Source organism: Schistocerca americana, chromosome 3, assembly GCF_021461395.2.
Source record: "Schistocerca americana isolate TAMUIC-IGC-003095 chromosome 3, iqSchAmer2.1, whole genome shotgun sequence".
NCBI classification, from domain to species: domain Eukaryota; kingdom Metazoa; phylum Arthropoda; class Insecta; order Orthoptera; family Acrididae; genus Schistocerca; species Schistocerca americana.
The window spans coordinates 839,986,611-840,008,607 of NC_060121.1; the positions used below are offsets into that span (position 1 = coordinate 839,986,611).

The window sequence follows — 21,997 nt, forward strand, 5'->3', positions numbered from 1 at the left end:
GACATACGCTTTCTCGGCTCCTGTCGCCATTTTGTCTCACTGCGCTCTCGACCGCTCTGGCGGCAGAAACCTGAAGTGCGGCTTCAGCCTAACAAAACTTTATGAGTTTTTCTACGTATCTGTAATGTGTCGTGACCATATGTCAATAAATGGAGCTACAGTGAATTTATGAAATCGCTTCAATCATTTGTAATAGCCCTGTACTTTACCACTAGCCTGTAAGGCCCACCTGTAAAGTACAAACGGAAAATGTTATCTAATACTCGAATTTCGCAACGCAAGAATATTGATTTTCGCGCCATATTTGCTGCACTCGGAATTTAATGTCAGGCAACTAGAAGCGCTACTGTATTTCTCTGCTCCCATTAACACCAACAGTGCAGTACTTATATTTTGGTGTTCTGTGGTTGAACAATGCAGCGCACTCTGCGTCGCAGAGTGGAAGTTTGATTCTCATAACGATTTCTGTTTACAAAACAAAGTTTCTCCGTAACACGGGCACGTTACGTAAACACGATGTGACGCACCACGTCGACGTGTCACTTCTATTCGCGTCACAAGAAAGGTGCTTCCGGTTCCGCGGGCCGCCGCGCTTGCGCAAGACGACGTGTCCTGATCTCGCCCCGTTGAAGGGCTGTGTGAATGCTGCCATTTGAAATACATTGTGGAATGTTTTGACATTACATTCCGTTCCGTCAAGTGTGAATAGATCGATATAGCAAAAAATATTCAAGTCGTCGTTTGATCATAGTAACGTGTCACGGAAACAAATCAATCAATAAAATAAAGATTAAGAAGAAAAAAGCGCAAAATCCAGTGCTATACATGAGTGAGTGCGGCAAAATTAGTTTTAAGTTCCGGTATAGGTGGCACTCCATCAACATCAACGTCAGAAATTTTGTCTCGTTAAACACTGACGTCCGGTTCTTTTAATGGTCTTTGTGAATTCCGCTGTTTGTAGTGCACTATGAAAGTTTTTGACGTTCCGTTCGGTTATGTAGGAATCGCCCTTTGTTACCGAAAACGATGAGGTTGCCTAATAGGTGGATGGAATGCTAAGCGATCTGAAGATGTATATTAAATTTTATTTGTTTTTAATTTTTCTCGTCTTTCGAAATATTGTAAGTTATGTTGACGGCAAGTAAAATATATGTTGTTTTGTTTCACCGATGAACAGTCATGTTTCATTGTTAAAAATTTATTCCTGGTCATAAGTGACAGAAGTGTGAACTAAATTGTTTCAGTGGAGTCATGCGTGCTTTTGTTAACGATGCACGATGAAGACGATAGATATTCGAAATATGAAAGTATAAGAAGTGAATCTAACTGCGAGGTTCGGAACTGAAGACTACTAAAACCAGTGACATGGTATGGAGTAGGCTTATTCAGTAACTTTTTTCTATTTTTGTAATACTTATGAAAGGGAATGGAAACAGCACTCTGGAAATAATATCAATCGCTTTGTTATAATACTACAGTCGAATAGTTTAATGTAGAAAGAACCCGAACGAGCCTTTGGTAATAATGTTTAATCATTGCTTCTGATAATGAAGAACATTGTATCAGAAGTTTCATAAGCAGCTTCATTTTTGTAGCAATTTGATAGTATGGTAAAAATGAAAAATAATAGACTTTATTTCATGGAACCACGCTTGGACAAACAATGAATTATTTAACAATATTCCTTTTCCTTCTCATCGTACGTTTACCTGTTAATGAAATTACAGTGTACCGGCCTTAAACTATTATCTACAATACTTTTTTCGTATAGATTTCGGTTTTGAGACTGGAAATTTGAATTTGTGACTAGCCCTGTATTTGCGTTCCAATAATGCCGGAATCACGGTACTTAGATGAATTACTAGAAAGTTTTATGCACCAAATGCATAGTCACTTCTCATTTTTTAATGTAGTAGCTTAATTACTGATAGTGTTCTAAGTTGCCGTACTTTGTAATGAACATAGCAACTAATACTGTCGATTGTTGAGTTGAATTCATGAACAATGTCTTTTGGTATCAGTTATTAATTTAACATATTGTTGGAACGACTTAACTTCCAAACGAAAGACTATTTTTATTTGAGAATCCAGAACCAGAAGTTATTTTTTCAAGAAAATTAGTAGTAACATAGAATGTATATGATGAATAAAACTGCCCATGAAATCATTTACAACATACATTTAGATAACACTGTAGCACTGCTTATTTTTGTTGGTATATAGGCATCGGGCGTTTCAGTAATAACGGATCGAATCATAACGGCTATCTTTGAGGTGCTGTCACTGAGGTGTTGTGCACCATCCCCTATTTGGCATTTTGCGATTAGAGGGAGTTGTATAGTATAATTATTCTAATCAGTCAATGCCAAGGGTTCACATCCGCGAAATATCGTTTTGGAGGGCTTGAATATATTGTACACAAAATACTTAGTGATACAGCTTTCAAGAGGTCATTTATTCTGCAGGTAGCGTGCTTCCGAAATCATTTGTTGTATTATATCCATGTGCCTTTGACACAGCGTCAGCAATATCATGGCTCGTGGGCCGCGAGACGTACTGATATGAGCTTTCCCGAGCTGCTGCAGGAGGGGGCAATTGAGAAAGTCAAACTCCCTAGAGAACTATTGTTAAGATAAGTAAATACTTGCCGAAGGTACCATAACACTTGACGTATTGCTATTAAATGCATATTATATTGTGGTAGTGCAGAATGACACAATAGTATGTAATTTCCTGTATTTATGGTGCAAGACCGAGCGTTCGTTTTATAAGGTTGGCAGTACTGTGCGTTTCGCATATAGCCTTGACTGTTTACTGACTCTACGCAGTGGATTGAAAGGTTTTGTGTTTACGTTGGTGGAGAAGTAAATCGATTTCAATGTTTGGTGAGTACCGAATTATTTTTTTTATGTGGTACTTTGTTTACGTCATTTAATAACATATCGAACACGGAGTTACCGTTTTAACCCTCGCCACATTCGAATTGTTTTCTGACCTCCAGTTAACATGTCTAGAAGACATTTGAAGTGGCGTGTGCATAAATGCTATTGCGGTTGATTCAGTGTTTAAACTTCTTACTTACCCTGAATTGGCATTATATGTGTAGTTACGCCCCACTGAAGACTTACGGCCCTACGTTGCACGTATTAAAAATGTCCAGTTAAGTATTAGTTGTCGGGTAACTCGTGTCCTACAATTTTAGGGGTTGTGGAAGTATGTTTTTGGAGCAAGGCACAAATAATTTAGCACTACCAATATATTACTACTTTGCCGTGCCCAGCATATATGTGATGCAAATGAACCGAAAATGCCTGAATTCTTTCACGGACGCCAGGTTTCAAAATATGATCCAGTGCAAGAGTATCTTAGTTTCCGTTTGTAATATCAGTTGAGTTGCCCATTATCGAAAACACACACACGCGGTTAAATCATTAACATTGAATTGCAAGATCTTTCATATGAATACCTGGTTGCTGTGTTACCTTGTTTGCGTTGTTTCTCTCTACATTTCATCTCTAATTTTAAAAGCGACGGCCCCCTCTAAACTGCTAGTGCGGAATTGTGAGGGCAGTATCTATTTATTTTAAGTAAATTGTCGAACTGCCTAGTTGAGTTTTACAACACCATCAACAAAAAATTGCTTGTCACTGTGCACTATTTCACATTTAACCATATATTGAATTCAAAGCTTCAACATTGAACACTGTCCATTCTTACTGATGAAGGGTCACCAATGTGCTATCGCTTTTGTGTATTTTTACATGTGCATGTTGTAAGTTCAGGTGGTCCCATTGAGCACAGGCAACAAAAGATTTACAGTATTTGCTCTAGTTTTCCTCTATATTGTTTGTAATGATATTGCACAGGTACTTTTTTACTGGCTGGAATATGATTTCCAGAATCCTTCCTACTTTTGCTTCTTGCCAGAGAGCTATTCGTTTCTGGACCTATCACATTGGCTTCTGATGTTCCTAATATCTCTGTTTATTCAAATTTGTGATATGGAACCACTGACTTGGCCGAGGTGGGATTATTTATGTGCCTTTATGGTATAGATAGCCATATTGTGTGTACATCCACAACAGAGGGGTATCTGCAGAGTGGCAAGACAAACATCAGGTTCCTGAAGAGGGGCAGCAGCTTTTTTGATAGTTGCAGGGGCAACAGTGTGGCTGATAGACTGATTTGGCCTTGGAACATAAGCCAATGGGGCCGTCCTGTTCTGGTACGGGTGATTGCTGAAACAAGGGGAAACTACAGCTCTTATTTTTCCTTAGGGCATGCAGGTTTACTATATGGCTAAATCATGGTGACATGCTCATGGGGAAAAAATATTCTGGAGGTAAAATAGCCCCACATTCTGATATCCAGGCTGGAACTACCCAGGAGTATGTGTCACCAGGAAAAATAAAACGGCATTCTACAGGTCTGAAAGTGGAATGATAGATCCCTTATTTGGGGAAGCAGAATGGAAAAGTTAATAAGAGAAATGGGTAGGTTCAAGTTAGTTATAAGGGAATTAATGGTTTTTTTTTTTTTTTTTTTTTTTTTTTTTTTTTTTTTTTTTTGGTGGCAGGAGGAACAGGTAGGTGCAGGGTAATAACTACAAAATCAGATGGGGGTAATTGAATTTTATTTGATTCTTTAGGATGACATGGTCTACAGTAAATGTAACATAGAACATGTCAAAAACAGAAAGCATTTATTATCATGTACTTCCTTGCCATATCTCTTATGTTTGATCATAATTGACTATGAATAATAATATATAAAAATTTAATGCAATAAGTACTTTTCAAAAGTGTAAAATTCCTTTTCCACCAGGTAGTATTTGAGGCTCTTTGGAAAATGGGTGTCATATACACTCATGCATGTTTTTAGGCAGACTTCTTAGTAATTTGATATCTGAGTACTGAGGTTCTTTTTCAGGCGTTGTCAATCGGTGGAGTATGCTTTGTATGTCAGTCTTCCTCTGTGTGTTGTGAGTGTGTACACTCTAGCTTTGTAATCCACTCTGCGGTGTATTTTGTGATGTGTATTATTGTTTTATGTATGTCCCAAGTTCTAAAAGTTAAGATGCTTAGATTTTTGAAGCAGTTTCTGTATGTTTTAAAAGTCTTTCTTCTTAAAATGATCATGATTGCTTATTTTGTAATGTGAAAAATATATATATATTTTTTTGAATATGAATTTCCGCACACTCTCTCTCCATACTGCAGGTATGGTTCAAAGAGTATGTACAGAAGCTGTTTGTCTGCATACTGTGATAGCTGAATCATTATGAATGTTGTTGTTGTGGTCTTCAGTCCAGAGACTGGTTTAATGCAGCTCTCCATGCTACTCTATCCTGTGCAAGCTTCTTCATCTCCTAGTACCTACTGCAACCTACATCCTTTTGAATCTGTTTAGTGTATTCATCTCTTGGTCTCCCTCTACAATTTTTACCCTCTACACTGCCCTCCAATACTAAATTGGTGATCCCTTGATGCCTCAGAATATGCCCTACCAGCCAGTCCCTTCTTATTGTCAAATTGTGCCACAAATTTCTCCTTTCTCCAGTTCCGTTCAATACCCCCACATTAGTTATGTGATCTACCCATCTAATCTTCAGTATTCTTCTGTTGCACCACATTTCGAAAGCTCCTATTCTCTTCTTGTCCAAACTATTTATCGTCCACGTGTCACTTCCATACATGGTTACACGCCATACAAATACTTTCAGAAACGGCTTCCTGATACTTAAATCTATACTCGGTGTTAACAAATGTATCTTCTTCAGAAACGCTTTCCTTGCCATTGCCAGTCTACATTTTATATCCTCTCTACTTCGACCATCATCAGTTATTTTGCTCCCCAAATAGCAAAACTCCTTTACTACTTTAAGTGTCTCATTTTCTAATCTAATTCCGGCAGCATCACCTGATTTAATTCAACTACATTCCATTATCATCGTTTTGCTTTTGTTGATGTTCATCTTATATCATCCTTTCAAGACACTGTCCATTCCATTCAACTGCTGTTCCAAGTCCTTTCTACATCTACATCTACATTGATACTCCGCAAGCCATCCAACGGTGTGTGGCGGAGGGCACTTTACGTGCCACTGTCATTACCTCCCTTTCCTGTTCCAGTCGCGTATGGTTCGCGGGAAGAACGACTGTCTGAAAGCCTCCGTGCGCGCTCTAATCTCTCTAATTTTACATTCGTGATCTCCTCGGGAAGCATAAGTAGGGGGAAGCAATATATTCGATACCTCATCCAGAAACGCACCCTCTCGAAACCTGGCGAGCAAGCTACACCGCGATGCAGAGCGCCTCTCTTGCAGAGTCTGCCACTTGAGTTTATTAAACATCTCCGTAACGCTATCACGGTTACCAAATAACCCAGTGACGAAACGCGCCGCTCTTCTTTGGATCTTCTCTATCTCCTCCGTCAACCCGACCTGGTACGGATCCCACACTGATGAGCAATACTCAAGTATAGGTCGAACGAGTGTTTTGTAAGCCACCTCCTTTGTTGATGGACTACATTTTCTAAGCACTCTCCCAATGAATCTCAACCTGGTACCCGCCTTACCAACAATTAGTTTTATATGATCATTCCACTTCAAATCGTTCCGTACGCATACTCCCAGATATTTTACAGAAGTAACTGCTACCAGTGTTTGTTCCGCTATCATATAATCATACAATAAAGGATCCTTCTTTCTATGTATTCGCAATACATTACATTTGTCTATGTTAAGGGTCAGTTGCCACTCCCTGCACCAAGTGCCTATCCGCTGCAGATCTTCCTGTATTTCGCTACAATTTTCTAATGCAGCAACTTCTCTGTATACTACAGCATCATCCGCGAAAAGCCGCATGGAACTTCCGACACTATCTACTAAGTCATTTATATATATTGTGAAAAGCAATGGTCCCATAACACTCCCCTGTGGCACGCCTTTGCTGTCTCTGACAGAATTACAATGTCATCGGTGAACCTCAAAGTTTTTATTTCTTCTCCCTGGATTTTAATACCTACTCCAAATTTTTCTTTTGTTTCCTTTACTGCTTTGTCAATATACAGATTGAATAACATTGGGGATAGGCTACAACTCTGTTCACTCCCTTCCCAACCACTGCTTCCCTTTCATGCCCCTCGACTCTTGGCACTAGGAGCAGGCAAAGTCATTAAAATGTATGCATAAAGTATCCAGCAAACATCAGTGTGAAGTGGCCATGAATAAGTTGAGGAAGGGCCACTTGGACTCATGAACTTAACTTTTGCATCTCTGTGTTCTTCACTTATCTCTAGAATTTTTCCAAGCCACTACTGGTTATCGTAGATGGCTGTGACAAATGTTTCTTCTTTAATTGTGTTAGAGGCAGAGTTTTGAATTCCAAGAGGAATTTGGATGAGTTTAGTAGATAATGAAACACGCTATATCAGCAACTTGTTTTCATTCAGTGGTTTGAAAAAATGATTCACTCTTGCCGCTGGGATGCTAGAACCAGTCTCATATCGTTTTTGTGACATGTATGTGAACTTTGTTATCTCCTCTGTTGTGACATAAAAGGTTCCTATTCCTGGAACATGAGTTTTGGCAAATGTAAACAGATCTTTGGGACTTAAGTGTGACTGTCATATGGACACTGTAAACTTGCTCTTATTGCTAAACGTTTAATAGTACCACCAACTCCATCACGTGCATTTTTGTCTTGACTAGTAGAAAAAAAATTCCAATCTGCAGTTACTCCATGATCTTGCTTGTGATGGCACAAATTTAAAAAGTTATTAATGTTTTTATATTGTGCAGAACTGCAATCACTGAAGTACGTAACATGCTGGATGTGTGTTAATTGTTCCAGTATATAAGTGAGAGCAGTTTTCTGGAAAACATAGAATGTGTTTGTATCATGCTGCAAACAGTCACTTATACAACACGGTGACATTGACTTGATGCAGTCATCTGTTTTAAAGTACACCACAAAAAGATGAAGGGTGACTTGAATGTTCTGTCAGTGAAATCCTTGTGCAGCATCCTGAAGCAAACAGATACGGTTCTCTGCTAAATCCACTATGATGATGCATGTAGCATCAGGGAGGGTTTCTTTGCTTGATTTGAAGTAGTGACTGAGATTTTGATACATAATGACGTATTAAGTTTTGAAGTTTTTGCATGAGATGCTCAACAAATTCATTGGTTGTCTTCATTAATGTCTCCAGTGTAGGTCGATCAGTTTGGATCCATTGTTTGAATACAAAATTTTCACAGTATTGTAAGGACTCCATCTCCATTTAAAAATTGCGCAGTTCATGTTTTTCAGGACACCGAGAACAGCGATGAAGCATGCACTCCTCGTTTTCCAGATTGCACACAAGTTTCTGTAGAAGTTCAATGTATGGTTCTTTCACATGTGCAGCATGCATTAACAGTTTTACGTTTTGGTGATATGTGCTTAAACATACGTTATGCATTCCACGACTGCTTACAGTAACAAATTCTTTTGGCCTAAGTTCACAATATTTAGTGAAACCAATTTTATCTTCAGGGTATTTTTCTGTGAAAGCTAAGTATCTGTGAAAGCTAAGTATACATCTTTCAGATTTCGTAAAATTAGTCTTTTTGTCTTATAAACTCTTCTGCCATTCTGTGAAGGGGCAGACAGACAGTCTTTTTTATTAGCAGAAATGCGACTTATACATCTTCACAGTAAAAATTCTGGACACGTTTTTCCCCATCCTTATCTATTCTATTTCCCACTTTATAACTCCCTTTTGACAAAATACCATCTTCTTTTAGCAATACCCTCGATTTCTTTACAATGTATTCGCTAGTGTTAAAAAATATTTGTATTGTTTCTTTACTCCATGAAGCTGGTGCTAAGGTAAGTATTTGCATTAAAATATTAGTCTGTACATTCAGCACTGCCAGTTTCTTCCGACACATTTTTCACTGGAACATGTAGCACTTCTGATGCTGTTCGCTGGAATTTTAAAGCTAAGCGACGAGACTTGGATCTAATGTACTCCGGAAGCCTGTCTTCTGCTCTCTTGGTAACATAAAATGGTGAAATTTCAAGTAATTCACAACTTTCATTAAGTTTTTGAAGATCTGTATATGGATCTGGTGTATATTCTTGATCTTCAACTTCACATTCATCCATCTGCCATAGGGATACAATGTCCTTACGGCATGTTATGCACAGCTTGGTACCTGGGATAAGTCCAAGGGTTTTATATTTCCTTGCCATAATTAAAGAAATAGGTTTCAAAGATTTCTTTGCAGTCTTTTTACCATGCTTCTTGAAAGGGTCACAGCAAATTCTTTGTCTATCTTCAAATGTTCCCAAATAGAGCCTTTTGTGAGAAAAACAAACATGCTCAATATTTTCACAGGTGCTTCTTAGCTTCAATAATTCAATATCAGCTTGATTCAGGCTTGACATGGCCTATCTATTAAATCTAGCTCTTCAGTGTTATTGCTTTTCTTCTGACACAAAAACTTAACATTTGTTTTCCATTGTTATTTTTTAATCAGCTGTGTATGTTGCAGAAAACAACTGAATGGTTTGAAATGTTTTCTTGTTCTCTAATTATTCAAAAATGTACTATGAAGAATTGTAAGGGGGAAATGAGGAGTTGATGACCACTTAATTAAGTGATCCCTAATATTCACATTATGGAACAACTTTGTATTACAGTCGGACCCCTCGATATGTAAAACCCCTCAATATGATATTCTAAAACCCCTCAACTTGATAGTGTGAGGTATTTTATGACGGTCAATCAGATGCTACTATAGGAGCGTAGTAAGATTCATAATACATAAAACCCCCTATTGTGGAATTGAATTCTGTTTATTATAATTTGTTTTATTTGAGTTATCGTATGTAAGTAATAAATTTTATGTAAATAAAGAAAATATTTTTTTTGTTTAAATGCTGTGAAAATGTGTAAAACACTTATAACCTTAAAATGTTGTATTGATAATGTCTTAACAGCCTTTAAAATGAAATACCTTAAAATTAATTTTCAACTGTCAATAACAAAATCAATGACAAAAGTAATTAATAATTATTTATTTATTGCTTGGTTATATATTGTTAAAATTGAGTGGATTAATGATTGGTTTGAAGGTAATATATATTTCAAGTATACAAATTACGTTTAAAAATAAATTAATATACAAATCTTGATTTTTTTTTTTTTTAAATTTATAATTAAATTGATGATATCATACAGTGAATAAATAATAATTTAAAGAGTAATAACTAATTATAAAAAACCTTTAAAATGGAGTTATAAATATGACTAAATTTTAATGTAATGTATTTTTTAATGAATTATCATTGATCATAATATATTCTCGTATGCAACAAAATTATTTATTATTAATAAATAATAATAATATTTATATGAATATCATTTCTAATGATAATTGATATAAAAAACATGTGAAAAAATGTTTTTCACTCATTATAATATTTGATTAATAAAAATCACGAAAACATCTGATAACAAGCCACAATTAAACAAAGCATATACTGCAACAAGCATCTAGGTTATAATATGATTGGGTGGTCAAGTGTCACTTCATAAAAATTACACAACATCAGAGGGCACTGTAATATGTTGAAAAAATTCAACCCATTGCGCTTATGGAAGTTAAATTAAGTCTCCCTGGTTATAAGTTACTGCACAACTATGCATGGATTGGATGAATTCTTTATCTTTTTAATTTCAGTCGTTCCTTTTCACCATCTCATAGAGAGGATCTATTTCCCGAACGTTATCATATTGAGAGGTTCGACTATACTTTCATATAACTTACCAGACAGAATGTAAGAAGCACAAAATCAAGACAAAACATTCCTTCAGATATATAAAGTGCATAGGCACACACAAACATCACACACACACAGCCTTTGTTGCATTTGAGTGTTGCTGCTAGACTGAATTTTTCATTGTTGTTTCATGTATTGTTGATTAGCTATTTGAAGCAACTAATTATTACAGCATTATTGAAAAGTATAAGATCTAACAATAAAGGAAAAACACCCTTTTGATTTATTTTTATGTTGAAAAGTATGGCAGTAGTAATTATTTGAAACAAAATTTGAGATGGTGAAACTTGTGATTCTGCAGAAAAAATTCCTGAAATTTGGAAAAAAAGGTGAGAAATTACATTAATTACAAATTTTCAAACATGTGTTGCTTAGACACAGCACTTTAATGATTTTTATATTATGGCTCAATTCTTTTACTTTCCAGTGACACCAAATGAAATAAAATTGATTCATAAATAAAAATGGTTACGAACTTACACGGCACTTTGTGTCTCAACACCAGTTGGTAGAAGGGGCCCACATTTCAGAATGGTCTCCTAATTGCAATTTTGGTCAAAAAATTCCACAAAACAATATTTTAACCCTAACTCATTATGTACATTCTTACACCAAATTTTCAGAAAAATCTGTGACATAAGGGCAATGGCCTCTGGGTGATTTCACTTGAAATTACTCTGTTGCATAAATATGATTGCCAACTCCTCTGTTTTGCCTTGAGTACAATAGTTTCCCAATTTTAGTATCAGTACTTCTTGGTCTGTGGTGTCAAATGCTCTGGAGAGGTCCAGAAACATTGCAGTTAAAACTTCTTTTTCATCTAAGGACTGTGTAATGTATTCTGTCAGATTGGCAGTTGCTGAGTCTGTAGATTTATCCTTTCTGAAACCATGCTGTTATGGTACAAGAATGTTCTCTTTGTGTTGGAAAATCAACAAATGTATTACATGTAAGCATTTCCAGGATTTTTGAGAAACCTGATATCAAATGGGTCTGTAGCTGTTAGGGCCATCCTTATCCCCTTTCTTGTACATTGGCACCACCCAGCTTATCTTCAGATTTTCAGGAAAAATTCTGTTTGTGAAAGAGCTGTTGGCTGTGTCCAGCAATGGTCTGATTATTTGCTCCCTTGCTAGTTTTATTATGTGATTCAATATTGCATCACCACCACCTGATTTTTTGGACTTCAGTTGGTGCACAGTTTTTCTCAGGTTATCTTCTGTTTTAGTATCAAGAATATGGTTCAGCTTTTTTAAATACATCAATAACCTTCTTTTTAGTATGATTTCATTCCAGTTTTAAGTTCTATACCACGTTTCTATAGTTACCATTGAGTACTTTAGCTATTTCTATACCATGTGTAACCCTATTTTCATTGACATGATCTGTTTTTTTTCTTTCACCAGTTACATTCCAGTCTGACTGTATGTTGTTTTTTGAGTTTATTATGGTGGTAATTGCCCCTTGCTTAGTCCTCTCTTCTGATCTTTCTGTACTTCTTTTTACTATTGTATGATTTTCCACTTTGCCCCTCTGCCTCAGAACCTGCAACTTCGTATGCAGTTTGGTTATTTCACTGGTAATCCTCTGTATTTGATCCTGCAGCTGTGTTATGTCATTCCTTTGGGAAAGTGCTATATTAAACTCATATTTAATTGTTGCAATAAATGAATCATACTTTTTGTTTACATTCTGCACCTGTAAGGTTTCATTCCAGGTTTCCCTACTTAACCCATGCAATATCAATGAGGAGGTGGGTTACTTTATGCCCACCTTTTGAAAATATTGCAATATTGTTAGATACTTCATATTTTAAAATGTCAAAAAAACTGTTTTTAAAGAGTTCTTTGACCAGATTCCAGAATTTTTTTAAATTTTAACCAAAAAATTTTAGTCTCAGTGAATGTCATTTTTTGCAGTAAATGTTGTATTCAGTATTTTCAGTTTCAGGACCATACTAACACGTCAATATTTTTTTAAAAAGTATGTTGTGAGTAAATGTTAACAACAATTGAAATTTTTTGAGGTCGCAAAGTACCTGCCCCCTCCTCGCCACTTGGTAATGCGCATTAAGGAAAAGGTGTTGGTATTGGTAAGGTTAATATTGTTCTAAATATGTTAATATTTTGCCCTCTGATGGTCCTGATTTCTTTGGTTGTTCATTTTGAGTCTAATACTATGTCATTACTTCTGCAGAAGCAATCAGCTGTCCATGATGATCAGATATGTCCGTTTAGGCTACATGTGACTCATACTTACACCTACTATCATCAGTAATGATGTTATTAATAACTGTTTTTAAGAAGTCACTGTTGTTGGTGCAGATATTGTTGCCTTCACGTTATATTCTAATGAAAATTCTTCAAAATCTTGTCTTACTTTTGAGAATTTTCACACGTCAATATTGGAGTCTTCACATGTAACAATCATTTTTTCTTCATATTCATTTTCAGTAAGGTACCAACTTTTTTTTTCAGAATGATTCCATTCTTGCCACATGATGATTTGTACACCCAAAACACTAACACACTCTAAAGTCATCAGTCTTTTTGTCTAGCTTTGGGTAATCTGACATGTTTATTGTTTACAGCCTTTGGTTTAGATATACAGAAGTAACCTTTGGTTTCAAGTAGTGCAGTTCATGACATAAGTTCATGGCTTGTAGAAAATAAACTAATGCTCAATCACAGTAAGACTCAGTTTTTACAGTTTCTTACACCAATTCAACAAAACCCGACATTTTAATTTCGCGGAATGGGTAGGCCTATATGATTTGTGAAACTGAACAGTTCAAATTTCTTGGTGCTCAGATAGACAGTAAACTGTCTTGGAAAGCCCACATTCAGGATATTTTTAAAGACTTAATGCTGCCACTTTTACTATTCAAACGGTTTCTGGAGTAAGTGATCGTTTGACACGAAAATTAGTGTACTTTGCTTATTTTCATTTGTATGTGTCTTACGGTATTTTATTGTGGGGTAACACTTCCCATTGTCAAAGGATATTTTTGGCTCGGAAACAGGCAGTTCAGGCAATAAGTGGTATGAATTTGTGAACCTCTTGTTGACCCCTGTAGACTAGTCTGGGTATTCTGACATTGGCCTCTATGTATATATATTCTTTCCTGTCATTTCTTGTTAACAATACCACCTTATTCCCAAGAATTAACAGCTTTCACTCATCTGGTAGAATTTTGCACAGAGCATCATGTGTAACACTGGGGCTAAGAATTGTGAAAGAAAGAGCCCTGTATGTGGAACAGACCTGGAGACCACAATTTGTAGGCTGTGAACTTTAGATTAAAACTGAAGAAACTGCTGAAAGATGTGGTTAGTTAAAGGAACCAGTCATTGTCGAGAGTTTAAAAGTGAGCATGAGACAATGATTGAATAGGTAAAGAGACAAGGCATAGTAGAAATCGTTTGATATTACTGGAGGTACTGAATTTAATTGGTAAAGCATGTATAATTAGGGAAAAGATAGATACTGCCTATAAAAAAAAAAGGCCTTCGGAGGAAAGAGAAGCAGTTGTATGAATATCAGCATCTCAGACAGAAAACCACTACTAAGCAAACAAGAGAAATGAAAGGTGGAAGGAATATATAGAGGGGCTTTGCAAGGAAACAAACTTGAAGGCAATATTATAGAAAAGGAAAAGGATGTAGATGCAGGTGAGATGGAAGATATAATACTGCAAGAAGAATTTCACAGAACACTGAAAGTCCTATGTCGAAATAAGGCACCTGCAACAGATGACATTCCCTCCGAACTATGTATCCTTCGGAGAGTTAGCCATGATGAAACTGTTACACCCATTGCACACTATGTGACGCATGTGAAGTACCATTAGACTTAAAGTAAAATGTAATAATTTCAGTTTCTGAGAAAGCAGATGCTGCCAGTTGTGAATATTATTGAAATATCTGTTTAATAACTCATGGTTGCAAAATAGTGACGTGAATTATTTGCAGAAGAATGGAAAAACTGGTAGAAGCCGACTTCGGGAAAGGTCGTGCAGCAATGATGAAACTGCGACTTCTTAAAAAATAGGTTACAGAAAGGCAAATCTGCATTTATAGCATTTGTACACTTAGAGAAAGCTAGTAATGATGTTCACTGGTTCCACTCTTTGAAATTCTGAAAGTATCTGGGTAAAAAACAAGAAGCGAAAGATTATTTAAAACTTGTACAGAAACCAGATGGTAGTTACATATGTTAAATGATATGAAAGGGAACTAGTGGTTTAGAAGAGTGAGAAAGGGTTGGAGCGTATTCCTGATTATGTTCATTGTGTACATTGAGTGGGCAGTAATGGAAACCAGACAAAAATTTGGAGATTGTAATAAAGTTTGGGGAGCAGGAATAAGGCTTTGATCTTTGCTGATGACATTGTAATTCTGTCAGAGACAATGAAGGACTTGGAAGACCAGTTGAATGGAATGAACAGTGTCTTGAAAGTAGGATATAAGATGAACACCAATAAAAGCAAAGAAAGGTTAATGGAATGTTTTTGAACTAATTTGGGTGATGCTTTGGGAATTAGATTATGAAATGTAACATTAAAAGTAGTAGATGAGTTTTGCTATTTAGGCAGTAGAATAACTTACGGTTACTGAAGTAGATAGGATATAAAATGTAGACTGGCAGTGCTAGAAGAGAGTTTCTGAAGAAGTGAAATTTGTTAACATTGATTATATTCTATATGTTAGGAAGTCTCTTCTGAAGGTATTTGTATGGAGCATAGCATACGTTTGTATGTGAAACGTGGATGATAAGCAGTTCAGACAAGAAGAGGAAACAAACTTTTGAAATGTGGTGCTACAGAATAATACCGAAGAGCAGATGGATGTAACTAATGATGAGGTACTGAATAGAACTGTGGAGAAAAGGAATTTATGGCACAGTGTGACTAAAAGAAGGTGTTGGTTGATAAGACATGTCCTGAGACATCAAAGAATCATAATTTAGTATTAGAGGAAAGTGTGGCGGATAAAAATTGTAGATTGAGAAGAAGAGATGAATACAGTAAATAGGTTCAAATGGGTGTAGGATATAAAAGTTATTTTGGAGATGATGAGGCTTCCACAGGATAGAGTAGAGTGGAGAGGTTCCCCAGAAAAGTCTTTAGACTGAAGACAGCAATGATACACATGTTAGGCTTCTGAATCACTTTGATAGTTTTCACTTAAAATGAGTGAAACTATGGTTGAGTGAGACTAGTGGACACTGGAATGTGTCAGCTATGTTAGAAGAATACTTCAGGAACCATATGCTAGACAGAAAATCATATAACCAAAATGCCATCTGAAAAATGCTTTTCTTTTAACTCATCTTTGTTTATTTTCTGTCCACAACTTTCCATTGACATTCTCTCTCTCTCTCTCTCTCTCTCTCTCTCTCTCTCTCTCTCTCTCTCTTTCTCTTTCTCCTCGCCCTCCCCCCCCCCCCCTTTTTTTTAATTTTTCTTTTTACGCAGATATTAACTTGTTTATTTTGTGTCAGTATGACAGATACATGGATTCATCTGTTTCCTTTTTGGAAAAAACTTTTATATGGTTAGTCATGTGGTAGCTCCCCTATGTGTTTTATGAAATTAACATACTGTATATGTGGATAATATGCACAAAAATATTCATCAGTGATTTGTCCCTGTAACATAGCTTTCCTTTCCCTTCCCTTCCCTTCCCTTCCCTTGAAATCTGGATTGTGATGGCGGAGTAATCTATTACATAGTCAGAGATTTAGGGTAGGTAAAAAAGTGGTAGTGCGATGTGTGTTTGCAAAACCAACAAATGTGCATAAGAAATATGGATAATGGTATCTGATTGACCTGTGGCATAGGCAAAGGTCTACATTGGCTCAATATTTTAATGCATTTTCTCTTAAAATTACCAAATACTGTGAGGGAATGGGCTGTCAGAAAAGTATTATTATACCCAAGTTTCTGATGAGGGTTTTGGTGCACATTGTGTAGATACATTACACATTGACTGTGAAGGACTTAGAGTGGGCAAATGTGCTGCGGAATTCTTACTTCCAAAGTGCACATTAACTTCTTGTGGTTGGGGTTCACAACCATGCAGAATATTGTAAAGTTTGTCATATTCTTCAGCATTTGGGCCATTTTTAAATGGTACTGCCAAATCTTTTGCAGTACCACTTGAAAATGGCCCAAAGGCTGTAACTGCAATTGTGAATTACATAATCTCTTCAGTCAATGGTGAATACGAAATTAAAAAAAAATAAATACATTTTGTACAACAGCCTTAACATGTCAGAATTTGTGGGAGCTGTTTTGGATAACTTGATTTAAGACCTTCTTTCATCTGCAGATTATTCACAAGGGTCTGTTATCAGATATGTAAAATATCTTTTGGGTTATTCCACTGTTGTGGTTGTGACATTTTGTCACATTTTTCACATGTAACATTATATTTATTTGTACTTCAGGTGTCAGAGTAAGGCTAACTTTAATTTAGTGAATAGAATAGTATGTAATTAAGTTCCTGTAAAAATTTTAGCTCTTAATTTTACACTCAACCTGCTAAAAAAATCGTGAAGTGAAGTGTTGCGGGTATGACGAAACTTTACCCTTCATTTGCACATAGCCATGTTCTTTAATTATTTTGTCTTCCACTTCTGAATCATGATGGTTGATAATTTTTCACACAGTGAAGAAAGGAGTAATAAAATACAAGATATGAACATTTCTTTCCTCCATGTTGCGGGTGTGACACACAGATACATCAATATTATTGAGTGAGACTTTAAAACAAAACAGCAAGAAAATTCTTTAATTATTATGTTAAAATGATAAAAACTCAAACAAGAGAGTACTAGACCTATTTCAATACTGCTGACAAACAAATTGTCCCCTGTTATGCAACAGCTGGGGTGGATTTACTTTCTGGGAGATGTAACGTGTGCGTGGGGCACACAATACTCATTAAAGCCTGTACTATGGTAAGTGAGTGGGGTTCACCTTACGAGACAGGATTTTTGTATAGATATTGACCGCGTGTACCTGAATGGTGGCAAATCAGACTTACACCCACTCTGTAATAACAATGATACGTCAAATAAGTCCGAAATGCAACTGCACGTCAGGACGGACAAGAAATGACACAGAAGATGCTACCAATTTGTTAATAATACGGTCGCCAGCCTAATTAGGCATTAACTGAGTTTCTTTCCTGTACGAGTTGGTGTATATTCATGCAAACCAACACGTAGTAACACTGCATAATATAGCAAATTTTAGAACCAGAAAATCTATTGAACTGATAGTTTCACGTTCTGTACTGATATGGAAAAACCATAAATACATAACACTACACTATAATGTATACTACAAAACTTCGTACTGTCTATTGATCTGATTAAAATCGGGCATAGGTTACCCTAGAAGCAGCACTTTCGAGTCACACACACAATGTCAATTTTGTTAAAGATAAAAACACTGATAAATCTTGGATTTTATATTGACTTTAACTTTTGCTGGTCAAATCAATTTAGAGCACTTCAGAATTCAAATGAATAAAAAAGGGGGGGGGAGGGGACCCTGAAACTGTTATGATTACTGTATCAAAAAAATTGATTATTGAAACCATTATGCGCTCAAGATTTCCAGTATATGAGTTACTACTCTTTTTATCTTATTTCCTGCTTATTTAAATACCTTTTTATCTGTCTCGAAGTAATTAAACTTCATTACTAAATCAATATTAAAGTTATCTTCCAACTTTGTCAGACCTTCGTTATTCATTTACTGGTTCATTAACAAAACAGTTCTTTAAACACCATTCTTACATAGTTAGGTCTGCAAGTAATTATTATTAACACAAAATTTAATTTTTCATTTCGGGACACTTGGATTGCACAACATTTGGAAAGGACCCTATCTAGGTTAGTTGTGAGGATAATTAAATAATAGGAAAGTTCTGGTAAAATTTAAGTTGTTATTGAACAGTATGGAACAAAAGTAACACTGGTCCATACAAATACAGTACCAAAAGTTTCAACCTGTTTGTATCGATGCGGCGGTTGGCGGGCGGCGAGATGGCGAGGCATAGAGCACACATACAACCACAGCTATGGCTCTTGACGTACCGGCACTTTATTTCTTCATAGCGTCGCAGTACTTTTCCGTTTTGTGCCTATGGAATTTTGCCATGCTGTATGGGCGTTGGAACGGCATACCCGAGGCTCAATGAAACTATGTCTTCCAGGAGAGCCTCCTCAATCCAGAACGTGTTGCTCAGACCAATGCCAAACTCCAACTACAACTGCTGAGCCCGTTGTGCCGTGCAGTGCCCGTGCGCATTTTCCCGCGCTCGCCTGCCATCCACCTTTTACCGCTCCCTTACAGACAGGGTATTCACCCAAGGTTTTGCATTCTACATATCCTAACACATTGCCTACGTATGGACCAGACGCACAGTTACAATTTCAAACATGTTACAACAGTTTCAACATTTGTTACCTTTCAATTCTATTACAATATTGCTTGACATTTGACATAAACATTAATATTCACATTGAAAATTGTTTACAGTTTTCTTAACACAATGGCATGAAACAAGAAAACAAATGAAATCAGAACATCAATTACTCAAGTTTAACGAACAATCAGATGGAAAAAAATATTATTTATATGTACAATAGTACAACGTCGTCGTTGTTACAGAGATTACTGAAATATTTTCCGAAGATATGTCTTCTTTTGTGGGCCAAATCCAGCATTTCCCACTGGGTTGTATACTTCAGCAAGACCTGCTCAGCTTGTTCATCAACTTGAATAACTTCAGCAAAGTATTTCTTCTTCAAACACAACTTTCCAGTGACAGTCAACTCCGACAGTACAAAATCTCCTATAGTAAGTTTCAAAGATTCTTCATTATCAATTGTGTGCATTTTCATGGTTATGAAGTGATATCACTGTTGTAATCTCTTGGGCAGATGTAGCAGAAACCCTTATAACTCTCTCTTTAACTGCTATAATGCAATGGAGTTTGTGCAATCCTGGGGAATAGGCTGTACGCCTTTCCAACGATTATCCAACCTAGCCATTGCTGGATTAATTTCTTCAGATGATAAGTAGAAGGTTGTAATCCCTTTCAGTTTCTCCTTGACGCATTTGTAAAATCATAAGGAGTGTTAATAGTAATCCTCCATGATTTTTACAGTTCTCCACACTGTTCTTTTCACGGTACCACCAATGCCATCAACTGCACCTTTACTGTGAGAACTGGAAAAAAAAAAAAAAAAAAAAAAAAAACCCAGTCACCAGTAATGCCAAAGTCAGCTTGTAAATATGTAACATTTAATAATGTGAAGCGATTCTTGAATTGTGCTGTGCAACCATCGGAGAAAATCTTGACTCTTTGAAGATAAGGAAATTCTCTCTTTAGGTCCTGAAAAAGCAGCTTAAGCATTGTCCAAACTGAATATTTATTGTGGGACAAGTCATCCCTAACAATGGCATAGCTGCGTATGGTGCCATATTTAATCCAGGCCACAGCTGTAAATATAGTTGTCTATTGTTGGTGCCAGTGAGCACTCTGGATCTCTTCCTGACAAAGAGAAGTATAATTTTCAACATAGTCAACCTGCAAAACCAAATTGTGGTTACTGAAGTTTACTTTTGCATCCTCAAAGTACTTTGATTGCTTCTTCTTAACACAACAGTGCAGTTTGAATCCCAGAAGCTGTTTTTCTATTTCTTTAATTGCATTCAAAGCTGTCCCAACTGTTTCTATACACTGAGGGCGACCTTCAACATCTTTCCATTGAGTCCATTCAAGCTCATTGTTCAGTTCTTCTTCATCAACAAGGCTCTGCGCATTTAAAGTGTTACACTTTTCGCCGTCACTGGACATACACCTATAATTTTCTGTGTCACAAACAAGAATGCTAACTAAATCTCGTGTTCTACTTGGAAATGTACTGGTTTCTCTTGCAACGCTTTCAACCAAATACTGTATGTTTGTGTGGTATCGACAAATACACACATTATGTGGCATAAATGATACAGGGTATACAAAAGGTGGGCGAAGAGAGAAGAATTTTGATTTTTTTTAAATCTAACACTCTGGATATTCAAGAATAAATTGTTCATATGCTTCAGATATTGTCATCATCATATAGCACTTCTGTTTCAGTTCTCATTCTCCAATTTCAGGATTCTTGACACTAACCACATTTTTTCTTCCGGGTTCTTTTCGGCTTATGTCGTCACAAAGGTAGAAGTTCTTAATTTTATTTTCTGTATCTGCACTGAGAAACTTACTCCCTTTCTTGTACATATCTTTTTTTAATTTATTTGAAACTTCAGGCAGCTCATCGTTAAACAGCTTTGCCACTACATCCTTTAGTTTCCTTGGGGTGCATGGTAAGCTTTTATTCACCTAGTTTACCGCCTTCCCAAGTGATCTTTTGGAACTACATGGTTTATAGGGCGACAAAATGCAAGATGAAGTGGGAGTTTAAGCAGAAATTTTATTCTTTTCTCGATGCCTCCGTTGTCTTTCCCTATCTTGCATATGTTTAAGTTTTTTTGATCATCCTGCAAGGCAGCTTTATTTTTTTTTCTCTCCGTAACTTACTTCTTTTGCGTTCATTTTCTAACATTGCCTGATACTGAATTGGAGATTGCTTCAGTTTTTCTCTAAAGTTGCGGCACCTTTCAGTGGATGACTTGCTTGTCCTATAATAAATTACAAGAATAATACTTTCAGATGGTTGATAATAATAACAACAATCACAACAATAATATCAACAATAACAATAACTATGTCTGTTGTTACAGTAAAATTTCCTGTCACAAAGTTCTGGTATCACGGTAACAGCTCTAACAGTTTGATATATCAAACCCGAAACACGTTTCTTGACATGATAGTGTTCCTACAAAAAAATATTATAATTCATAGTTGTAGCCCATGTAACTAACCTCACTTTTACAAACTTTCAACTTTACATAACATGAAACTAAACTGATTAACAAATAAATGTCTATTTCTGTGTTGCGGGTGTGACAGAAATTTCGTTTTTTTTTTTTTTTTTTAAGATTCAGAGCTTATTTTCCTGTATTATAAATGTAAAACCACAGTTACAGCTTCACAATTATCCAGAGAGTATATGCACAACACATGGACATTCAACTTCAA

At 36.2% G+C, this 21,997-nt stretch overlaps 1 protein-coding gene across 3 annotated transcripts in view; it reads left to right on the forward strand.

The window, feature by feature from the left end:
- The first annotated feature begins 2,792 nt into the window (after positions 1 to 2,792).
- Positions 2,793 to 21,997, forward strand: part of LOC124605477 (nuclear pore complex protein Nup98-Nup96) — a 135,603-nt gene continuing 116,398 nt past the window's right edge. For all 3 annotated transcript variants that reach the window (XM_047137194.1, XM_047137196.1, XM_047137195.1), the window contains exon 1: positions 2,793 to 2,885. Coding sequence is in view for 1 of the 3 variants with exons in the window: in XM_047137195.1 (XP_046993151.1) it covers positions 2,879 to 2,885 (7 nt within the window). In the remaining 2 variants the exon portion in view is untranslated. The remainder of the gene's footprint in view (positions 2,886 to 21,997) is intronic.